The 12,006-nt window shown below is 42.6% G+C and overlaps 1 protein-coding gene across 3 annotated transcripts in view; it reads left to right on the forward strand.

Moving 5' to 3' along the window:
- The first annotated feature begins 505 nt into the window (after positions 1-505).
- LOC124615385 overlaps positions 506-12,006 on the forward strand; it is a 251,077-nt gene continuing 239,576 nt past the window's right edge. For all 3 annotated transcript variants that reach the window (XM_047143209.1, XM_047143210.1, XM_047143211.1), the window contains exon 1: positions 506-613. In XM_047143209.1, the coding sequence (XP_046999165.1) occupies positions 599-613 (15 nt within the window). In that variant the 5' untranslated portion in view covers positions 506-598. The remainder of the gene's footprint in view (positions 614-12,006) is intronic.

The raw sequence follows: 12,006 nt of genomic DNA on the forward strand, positions 1-12,006 counted from the left end.
CCCATGGATAAATTTAACAGATCAGGAATATATGAACTCACATGCAACACTTGCCAGTCAGTATACGTAGGACAAACATGCAGAAACTACAAAACAAGATATTCGGAACATCTCAGAGCTTGTAAAAGCAACAGCTCCCATAGCACATTTGCTGACCACCTTATAGTCAACAATCACCACCCAACCATAATAGAAACAGACTTAAGAATACTAAAAACCCAGCCACAGCCTATACAGCAAACTGACTATTGAGGAAAACTTAATACACAGAAGGCAATAGCAGAAGGAAATAAGGTCTTAAACGGATACACTACACTCTCCAATGGCACACTATTTAACACATTAAAGGAACTTTACAAATAAAAACTGCACAACAGATAAAGTCTACACACACACAAAATGCAAACAAAATTCAAATTTGGCGCCGAACTCTCTGGTAAACAAATGAACACGCTCTGGGCTGAGACACACAACAAACCACAATCACACTGTGTTCTGGTGTAGTGAAAAAGTGTTTTACTACGTTATTTGTGGAAAATACTTGTAATAGTTACGTATGCATGACAACATCTCAGCGTGATGCGGAGAATGCAAGTGCATGCCACATGAAAACGTAAGTAAATACGAAAATAGGCGCGAAAAACTAAATTACATTCTAAAAGATAGGTTAACTCCCAGCAAAAAACTTTCCCCATTAACATCGTTTGGTTGCAGATGACAAGCAACCTGTAGCAATTAACACAAAAGTGGTACATAAAATTCATACACACCAAATGTAAAGGTATTTACAAAAAAAGAAACGATCTGTTGTTTGAACTAGAAATACACATAATTTTATAATCATTTACCAAAAATGTTCACATTGCAGAATAAATAAAAACGAAAACCCACTGATGGTGCCGAAACATGTTTGAGTACTGAGAAAAACGGTGTTTTGCGTAACGCGGACCTCACATCCAAAAATTTTAACATATGTACAGTTTGCAGTTAATTTATTCTTTCTTATAAGGAAAGTGGGTAATTTTTCACATACTCGAGGAACTCTTGAGCAGCGTAAATTAATTTACTTTTGATCCACCTTATTTACTGGCGCTGTGTAGGCATTTTTAGGTAATTTGTTGAAGCGGACAGGACCAAGATTTTTGTACCTGTTGTGTGTCTTTGCAAGCCTAACACATGGCAAATCAATTGTATGTCCACTTATGTTATGGTCATGAAATGCCCTCCTTAAGTCAAATTTACTCAAATTCTCATTAACGAAGACGAGGGAGTTGTGAATATACAGGCCAGACACTGTAATTATATTTAGTTTCTTAAAATAATCTCTTCGTGATTTGTATGGTTTAAGCCCTGCTATGCACCGTATGGCTTTCTTTTGCCATTTAAACACTACAAAAAGCGATTCGGATAGCTGGAGTAGGAGGTTTTTGTTAATCCTGCGTTGTTTTAACATACTCTTGGAAAATGACATCTCCTAACACAAATTTCTAATAGCTAAATGAAATACCAATTTTCCTAGATTTGGCTTTAAAAATGTTTTGATGTAACGAAATATTTTCATAGAAACTTTCTTCCCCCATTTCCAAACTTAGGAGTTGAATCTCTAAAATTGCTGAAACAAGTATTTTTTTTTATCTCCAACCAAAAAGCTAAATACAGTTTCATAGACGTAGCTTTAAAATGTTTTACCAGTTCTTTAATTATTTAGTTTTTTTAAAAAATTCACCCACTATTTCACCCTTTTGGGAGTTGAATTTCGAAAAATGTTGAAACATCATCTTTTTTTTTTCTGGCCGAGAAACCAAATAGGCCTACCAATTTTCGTAGTTCTAGCTTCAAAATTGCGTTAATAGCGATATGTTGTCAGGAAGCGTTCCATCCCCTATTTCGCCCCCACATGGGTGGAATTCCGAAAAATCCCTTCTTAAACGATGTCTTCCGTATAAGATCAACACCTCCAAAGTTTGGCGGTTTGGGCTGGTTGATGATGAGTCACCATTCAGTCGGGGGATTTCCTTTCGTATTTATAGAAATTTGGAAATTTGTGGTAAGTTCCTATGGGAACAAATCACATCGGATGAGAAAAATCGGTTTTTAGCTGTTCTGAGGCCAAAAACCGCATAAAACGCATCAATCAAAATCAAATCGGATTATTAGTTTCCGTGTGACTGGCGCAAAACATATTCAATTTGCTGCCTACAGTTTTCTGCAACAAGTTGAAGTCGAGAAACAGCATGTTTCCTGGGTCACGTTCAGAATGTGTTGCGCAATGCGTGCCTTCAGTACAGCTGGTAAGTTTGCAGTCGGAACAGTGAGCACAACATCTGTCAGACAGCCCCCACAGCCAGAAGTCACACGGATTAAGACCAGGTGATCGGGGCGGCCAGGCTGTAGGGAAATGGCGGCCGATAATTCTAGCTTTTCAGAAATGGCGCTTCAGCAGCCGCTTAACTAGATTTGCGATCTGCGGAAGTGCGCCATCTTGCATAAAAATGATCACATCCACGCTGTTGGAGAGCTGGAATGACGTGGTTGCGCACAAGACAGTCGTAGTTCTTACCAGTGACGGCACAGGTAACAGGACCGGAAGCACCTGTCTCTTCGATAAAATATCGCCCTGTGATAAATGATGCCGTAAACCCACATCACACAGTGACCTTCACAGGATGATTGATGTGCGTGTTGGATTTCTCGTTGCCCCTATTGGACAATTCTGTGTATTGACAAATCCTGTCAGAAGGGAGAGGGCTTCGTCTGTCCTCAAAATCTTCCACGCCGATCGTTGTCCACTTCCATGCGAGCAAGAAATTCAAAAGCAAAAGTCTCCCTTATTGACAAGTCAACAGGAAGCAGCTCGTGCTCATGGGTAATTTTGAATGGATAGCAAAGAAGGATGTTTCGTAGGATTTTAAGCATCGTGCTCACGGGTATGTCCCATGTTCGGGCAATTCTCTGTGCACTACACGTTTGCACACTCGCCTTCTCCTGCACTGCTGTGGCCACTGCTTCCACTGACGTCGAATCAATTCGTTTCCTCCCTCTACCAGGTTCCACACCAAAAGAAGCCGTCTTTTCGAATTTCAGAATCATTTTCTCCAGACCCACGGCAGTCATCCGATCAACGCCTTCTTTCAAACCCTTCAATGCCTTGACTTATGCAGAGCGACGTGGGCAGCAAATTGATCATGATTCTTGTAATGCAGCTGTACTAGCAGATCGCGATCCTGCTTTGATTTATTTATGGCGAACGTCGCAGACCCGAGAGGAGGAAAAGCCGTGTACCCGGCGTGTTCACACCAACTTCACCACTGTTCATTTTCTTATGCCATACTTTTTCCCCCTTCTCCGATAATATTCCGTTGCAATTTGACGTCATTCTGACAGTGGTGTTATTTCTAAAGCGTTTTGAAAGTTTAACTTTAATTATAATCACCCTGTATATGTGCGAGATTATAAGGCACATTATTTGGTACCGAGATGCAGCGCCACACCCCTTTGCACACCATTCTTATGTCATACGTAAGTGTATTTCGCTCTGTAGAATTCGATTGTTTATATTTGCGCCAGAGATTGTCATACGTGAAAGAAAAGACTATTGATATCGATACTTTCTCTGGAGAAATGTCTTTGTGGCGGTACCCAAAACCCAAATGAAAGTTCTAACAAATGTGTATGGGAAAAGATTGCCAAAAACTATTTTTGTGGGAAGAAATGCACTTGCCATTGGTGTTTATAATGCAGTTTCATGTTTCAATGATGGTGTGCAAAGCAGGAAATATGTTTTAGAGAAAATGGGAGGTTCGAGTCCTCCCTCGGGCATGGGTGTGTGTGTTTGTCCTTAGGATAATTTAGGTTAAGCAGTGTGTTAGCTTAGGGACTGCTGACCTTAGCAGTTTTCACACACATTTAAACATTTGAAGAAAATGGGAATGAAGGCCAAAGCTTTGTATGCCATAGACAGAGAGCGGGTAGTGAAAGCAGATAAATCATTTTTGGAGGTAATAAAATCAGGAAGAGTGCATCATAAGAGTGTGAAAAGGAAGGAAACTTATTTAGAAAATGGAAAAGAACCTGCTTATGATACTGGACAGTTCTAAAAGAATGCCAAATACAAGCAGAAACTTTAACGACCATTTTCCGCAATACACAAATTTCTGTACTTAGGTACATGTAACATCCAAAATAAATATCCTAGTGCTTTCAAACTTGGTATGCTCATTAAACACAAACTACTTAATTCAAAACACTAGAATTTTCCAAATCTATTAAAAACTAGCTATAAAATTTAAGTTTTTTTCCAAACACGAAGTTTAAAATGTAACAACTCATTCATTTTTTCATAAATTGAATAAATTCTAGAGTTTCATACATCTGTAAGCGTGGTTTGTATGCTGTGCAAAATTCGTTCAAAAATCTCTCTTACTTATGACGGAAAGGGTACCTATAGCAACAAATGCAGTCAATAGTAAGTAAAAAAAGATGAAGTTTCACATGTAAAAAAACGTATTTTTTATGTTTTTGAACTTTCACTGCTACGAGTATGAATCCTGAATGCTTCCTGGTCGTGTTGACAAAGTTTTGTGAATTTATTTGTAAAAGTATAGTCAGTGGAAATTAAAATGTCCTGTGGTGCCTCTCCTGCTCCAAGTCGTCCCGTTTGACGCCCTACTCCCCTTAAGTCCAAAGACTGGTCTAATGCAACTCTCCGTGCCTGTCTCTACAGTGGCTGTGAGGCTGTGCGTAATATAAGCCCAAGTTCCGCTTTCTGGCCCTGACTGGTCACTCTGGCCCGACCGTGCGCCGTGCCATCAGACGCGGCGTGCAGGGCGTCTGGTGAGCACACCGCTCCCCCGGCCCTCGTCGCCTTTCGTGACTCCGGAGCCGCTGCTACAGACTCGACTACCTCCCCAGTCGGAATTGCGAGGTGTAACACCCTCCGTTCCAGTCCCCCCACCGGGGGGAAACCGCCCAGGTATTACCGGAAATCGGGCCCTGGTCCCCCGTATGACAGTCAAGTGGCTCTGAGCACTATGGGACTTAACTTCTGAGGTCTTCAGCCCCCTAAAACTTAGAACTACTTAAACCTATCTAACCTAAGGACATCACACACATCCATGCCCGAGGCAGGATTCGAACCTGCCACCGCAGCGGTCCCGCGGTTCCAGACTGTAGCGTCTAGAACCACTCGGCCACTCCGGCCGGCCTGCGCTCAGAAGAAAGCGTGGATGGACAGACAAATATTCTCTTGGTGGTTCCATGAAACTTTTGTACCAGCAGTGAGAAAAGAGCTAAAGAGGGAAAAGCTTCCACTGAAAGCTATCCTTATAATTGACAATGCTCCCAGTCGTCCTTCAGTCCGATGGTATGGCGTGTAAGGGTGAGAAACGCCATCCTCACCTGCTGTAAATTGACGAGACTCTGGTGACCGAGTGACTCCCGGGATAAGGAGTCGCCCTCTTCCATGCCAACGTCCTCCTTGCAGGGCGGATGAGCGGTTAGAGATAAGGGCATTAAGACATCCTATGTTCTTGGGTTGAGAAATCGTCCCTAAAGGCGGAAGATCCAAAGATGGGCAACGACAAAGGACACCAAGGGTAGGCAATTCACCTATGAGAAAGCAGCTGTGATCACAGACTGGGTGGCTCAGAACCGTGTCTGATGTACAAGCACTCTTTCTCCCACCCGATGTGACAGCCTAATTCAGCCCACGGACCAGAGACCAGGGAATTTTGGAATTACCTCTTTTCTCACTGCTGGTACAAACGTTTCATGGAACCAACAAGAGAATGTTTGTCTGTCCATCCACGTTTTCTTCTGAGCGCAGGCCGGCCGGAGTGGCCGAGCCTTTCTAGGCGCTACAGTCTGGTACCGAGCGACCGCTACGGTCGCAAGTTCGAATCCTGCCTCGGGCATGGGTGTGTGTGATGTCCTTAGGTTAGTTAGGTTTAAGTAGTTCTAAGTTCTAGGGGACTGATGACCTCAGATGTTAAGTCCCATAGTGCTCAGAGCCATTTGAACCATTTTTGAACCGCGGCGGCCTATGACAGTCAGCCCCACTCGCTACTCAGCTACGGAGGTGGACGTAATTAATCTTCGTAACTGCTTCAAGAGATACCTGCAAGATGTACGTGTGTGAGACCCACACATATTTCTGATTACTTTCTTTTGAGAAATGAACGCTTTTGGGCTGAGTGAGGAGTTACTGCAGAATGCAGGGTGAGTCGAAAAGGACATTACAACTCTGGAATTATATAGGAATGTATTGACGTAACTTACAGAATCGGTAGAGGTGTCATTTAGTAGCAAATAACCTCGCCATTTGAGATGCGTCACCCACACCAGTAATAAATTTCTTTCCACACTCATTGCAAAAAATCGGATGTAATACACTAGACTCTCGCTAATCCCACCATTCCTGGCACGTATGGGTGCCGGATTACCGGAAGTGTCTGAAATTTATTTTATTCATTTATTTGTTTCTTATTTATTTTGAAAACATAGGGGATATAGTATACTGTACATAGAGGATATGCTTTAAATCCAAAAATACATTAATTTTCAGTGAAAACTTAGTCCTCGAGTGTATACTGTACGTAATTATACAGTCGTGTCACTCACTACGAAACATGTCCCTAATTTTTAACTGTCGCGATTACGATACGCAACGGTGGCATGCTTTATCACGCAACCGCTTTACAAGCATTACATCGGTGGTGCTTGTTGCATAATGTACTCCAGGAAGACCTCGGCAGCTCAGCACCAGCAATGCGAGAAATCTTCATGCTCTCTCCTCCTGTGTCCTCTTCTTCATTACTTTCATCATTACTTTCTTCCATACTTTTGATTATTTCTTCATCTGTTAAAGTTTGGTCCATATTACAATTTTCCTCATTCAGTCACTTAGTAGCATCTTCATCATCAATTTCTTCTCCTCCTGGAAGGTTGTAGAACATGTCAATGTACAAAGTAACTGATAATTCCGAATTGACTGGCTCATCGCTGTCACTCACTACTGGATCTAACTCTGCATCAACGGATGGCCACAATTTTCTCCAGCTCTGCATTATGGTAGCGCTCTCCTCTTTATCCCATGCTTTGGCTGCTTGGAAAACTATATCAAGTATGTTAATCGCTTTCCACGCCTTCAGCATAGTCTCAATAGAGTCGTTTTCACTTTCGTTCATCAAGGAGACGAGAAGTGAATTTCGATAATGACGTTTAATTAATTCCAAAATTCCCTGGTCTCTGGTCCGTGGGCTGAATTAGGCTGTCACATCGGGTGGGAGAAAGAGTGCTTGTACATCGGACACGGTTCTGAGCCACCCAGTCTGTGATCACAGCTGCTTTCTCATAGGTGAATTGCCTACCCTTGGTGTCCTTTGTCGTTGCCCATCTTTGGATCTTCCGCCTTTAGGGATGATTTCTCAACCCAAGAACATAGGATGTCTTAATGCCCTAATCTCTAACCGCTCATCCGCCCTGCAAGGAGGACGTTGGCATGGAAGAGGGCGACTCCTTATCCCGGGAGTCACTCGGTCACCAGAGTCTCGTCAATTTACAGCAGGTGAGGATGGCGTTTCTCACCCTTACACGCCATACCATCGGACTGAAGGACGACTGGGAGCATTGTCAATTATAAGGATAGCTTTCAGTGGAAGCTTTTCCCTCTTTAGCTCTTTTCTCACTGCTGGTACAAAAGTTTCATGGAACTACCAAGAGAATATTTGTCTGTCCATCCACGCTTTCTTCTGAGCGCTATACTGCACTGGTAGAGTATTTATGTCAGTGTGTTGAAAACAACGTGGATGTTGACATTTTCCAATCACCATAAGCGGTAGTTTATGACTCCCATTTGCATTACAACACACCATTAATGTTACACACTGTTTCTGTTGCTCGTAACCACGGGTTTCCTCTCCTTATTGGCAGGTAACGTTTTTGAATGAAGTATCTTGTAAAAGAGTCCTATTTCATCAGCAGTTAAATCTTGTTCCTCTATTATCTTCTGTATCTTGCCTTAATGGCCGAGCGGTTCTAGATGCTTCGGTCTGGAACTGTGCAAACGCTACGGTCGTAGGTTCGAATCCTGCCTCGGGCATGGATGTGTGTGATGTCCTTAGGTTAGATAGGTTTAAGTAGTTCTAAGTGCTAGGGGACTGATGACCTCAGATGTTAAGTCCCATAGTGCTCAGAGCTATTTGAATTTACAAACTAATCAACATCCTTATCATTAGCTGAGCGAATTTCCACGGTGACTGTTAGCTGCCGAATGCTGTGTCGTTTTTTCCAGTTTGACAGCCAACCATCGCTCACTGAAGGACATCACACACATCCATGCCCGAGGTACGATTCGAACCTGCGACCGTAGCGGTCGCGCGGTTCCAGACTGAAGCGCCTAGAACCGCTCGGCCACTCTGGCCGGCTACTACCGTCAAGTCGTTTGTTAAATGCAGCTGCTCTTTCCTTTATAATCAGGCCACTGACTGGAATTCCTTTACTGCATTGTTGTACGAACAGTCTATAAACAGCTAGCAACATCCAGTTCTTCATGCTCACTCTTTTGCATAACCTTCCGATTTCCCAACTCACTATCGATTTGTGTCGAGTACTGTCGAATAACATCTTCTTTCTTTTTGATGTCACGAATAGTTGCTCGTCCAACATTGAACTCAGCAGCAATGGCTTTCTGCGAAGAACCTCGATTTAACTTGTCTAAAATTTCTAGTTTTTGCTTGAGGTCTAGCATAACGTGTTTCCTTTTAGAAGACATTTCGAACTGTAAGGAAAGCTACAATTTCAAATACAGTATATAAAGCATTGTTGCGCACGATAATTCACCGTGCCCGTGTTTTTGGATGTGCGCCAGGTTACTGAGAGGCCGGATTAGCGAGAGACTAGTGTATGTGCTACGTCAACGTGGATTCGACGAAATTGTATGCCCAAGTCTGCTTAGAGGTTGTTTAGCGTATTCAGTGCGAAATTGACGCTGGACAGTTGTTGCACACTTTGTTTCACGAAACCAGAACACTCCGAGAGCATGCTCCACACCAGTGAAAGAAGCCACTTTAATTGTGCAATGCGTTGGCGCTCCTGGTGGCGGAAGGGGGTACTGATGCACTACGTGAGGTTGTTTGCTACAAAACGACACGTCTACCGATTGTGAAAGTTACCACAATAAAATTCTATACCATTCAACATTTGTAAAGTCTTCATTTTTTTTCTGTTTTCCGTCTTTCCCTTCATTGCTATAAATACACTAACTGAAGGCATAAATACTTGTTTTGTAAATGGAACTGCCTTTTCCTGCTGCCACTTAATTTATTTTCCCCAGTTGCGTTTCGCCTTTTTCGTATTCTAAAGCATCCTCAGTGGGATGGTTTGTGTTCCCTCTCAACAGGTCTGGAGGTCGCACTACCACTTTATTTCCGACTTACTTGTTAACCACGGTTAGCGAGTGGTTGAAACATGGCGAACAGTGTGAAAAATGTCGAAACTCAAAATTGTGCCTACATGTCGGTAAAAAGTGGTAGTGCGACCACCAGACCAGTTGAGAGAAAACACAGATCAGAGCAAATGAGCGCACTGATGATGCTTTTAAACATGAAAAAGGCGAAACGCGTCTGGGAAAAATAAATTAAGTGGCAGCAGGAAAAGGCGGTTTCATTTACAAAACAAATATTTCTGTACTTCCAGCGGAGGAGGGCCACGCAAACAAACTGAAGGCTGTTTGTTTATTGCCATACGCATTTTTCTTCTTTTATTTGGGATGCATCTTCAGTGGCCTGTAATGTATGTTTCTTTTTATACATACAATAAACTTATTATGTGGTAGATCAGGGCTTCCCAACGTGTGGTCTGCGGACCCCTTAGGGGTCCACCGGCTCTTTCTAGGGGGTCCGCGGCCACCTTTCACCCAATCGTGTAAAATAATGAGTAAATTTATTGAATAAAAATGTGAAAATCAAATTCATCACTTTTTTCGTGCGAAGAACGTGTACTTTTTTTACTTCATGTCGTATTCCTAAGCAGCCTTTGCGGTTCCTAAGTGAGACCGCATACACAGTTTAGTGCCGGAGAACGCGGCTTCTCTGATCGACTGTTTCGCAACAATTGTTGTTGTTGTTGTGGTCTTCAGTCCTGAGACTGGTTTGATGCAGCTCTCCATGCTACTCTATCCTGTGCAAGCTTTTTCATCTCCCAGTACCTACTGCAACCTACATCCTTCTGAATCTGCTTAGTGTATTCATCTCTTGGTCTCCCTCTACGATTTTTACCCTCCACGCTCCCCTCCAATACTAAATTGGTGATCCCTTGATGCCTCAGAACATGTCCTACCAACCGATCCCTTCTTCTGGTCAAGTTGTGCCACAAACTTCTCTTCTCCCCAATCCTGTTCAATACTTCCTCATTAGTTATGTGATCTACCCATCTAATCTTCAGCATTCTTCTGTAGCACCACATTTCGAAAGCTTCTATTCTCTTCTTGTCCAAACTAGTTATCGTCCATGTTTCACTTCCATACATGGCTACACTCCATACGAATACTTTCAGAAATGACTTCCTGACACTTAAATCAATACTGGATGTTAACAAATTTCTTTTCTTCAGAAACGCTTTCCTTGTCATTGCCAGCCTACATTTTATATCCTCTCTACTTCGACCATCATCAGTTATTTTGCTCCCCAAATAGCAAAACTCCTTTACTACTTTAAGTGCCTCATTTCCTAATCTAATTCCCTCAGCATCACCCGACTTAATTAGACTACATTCCATTATCCTTGTTTTGCTTTTGTTGATGTTCATCTTATATCCTCCTTTCAAGACACTGTCCATTCCATTCAACTGCTCTTCCAAGTCCTTTGCTGTCTCTGACAGAATTACAATGTCATCGGCGAACCTCAAAGTTTTTATTTCTGTTCCATGAATTTTAATACCTACTCCAAATTTTTCTTTTGTTTCCTTTACTGCTTGCTCAATATACAGATTGAACAACATCGGGGAGAGGCTACAACCCTGTCTTACTCCCTTCCCAACCACTGCTTCCCTTTCATGTCCCTCGACTCTTATAACTGCCATCTGGTTTCTGTACAAATTGTAAATAGCCTTTCGCTCCCTGTATTTTACCCCTGCCACCTTTAGAATTTGAAAGAGAGTATTCCAGTCAACATTGTCAAAAGCTTTCTCTAAGTCTACAAATGCTAGAAACGTAGGTTTGCCTTTCCTTAATCTTTCTTCTAAGATAAGTCGTAAGGTCAGTATTGCCTCACGTGTTCCAGTGTTTCTACGGAATCCAAACTGATCTTCCCCGAGGTTGGCTTCTACTAGTTTTTCCATTCGTCTGTAAAGAATTCGTGTTAGTATTTTGCAGCTGTGACTTATTAAGCTGATAGTTCGGTAATTTTCACATCTGTCAACACGGGGGCCGTTTGTGAGCCAGGCCACGGCGCTAGACGCGCTGAAACCTTATGCGCATGCGCAGAACGAGCTTTCTCCACCAATCACAGCGCTAGCTGGCACGTATGCGGCCCCTGGCATCGTTAAATGTTAAACTTGCTTTGTCAGTGCACTGCCTACTTCATGACTCGATTTTTGACCTTCAAGTTGTTTTCATTCATCTCTAAACCAAAGACTATTGATACTTTCGGGTGGGGAGGGGGGGGGGGGTCATTGCGAACATGACACTTGCACTAAGAAGCTTTCAGTTCCCATGGCTTTCGCTCTGAAATTTAAAGTTACTGTGCTCTTGACTGACTAGGGGTCCGCCATGGATTTTCGACTGAAGTAAGGGTCCGCCAGCTGAAAATGTTTGGAAGCCCTGTGGTAGATTGTAACAATACGTTTATTGTATGTATAAAGAGAAACATGTATTACAGGCCACTGAAGATTGAAGATGCTTCGCAGATAAAAGAAGGGAAACGCGCATGGCACATGGGACTTCAATTAGTTGCACAGACGGACCATAACCACCACGAATTGTAAAAGTCCTTTTTGATTGACCCTGTAATA

The sequence above is a fragment of the Schistocerca americana genome, chromosome 5 (genome assembly GCF_021461395.2).
Source record: "Schistocerca americana isolate TAMUIC-IGC-003095 chromosome 5, iqSchAmer2.1, whole genome shotgun sequence".
Taxonomy (NCBI): domain Eukaryota; kingdom Metazoa; phylum Arthropoda; class Insecta; order Orthoptera; family Acrididae; genus Schistocerca; species Schistocerca americana.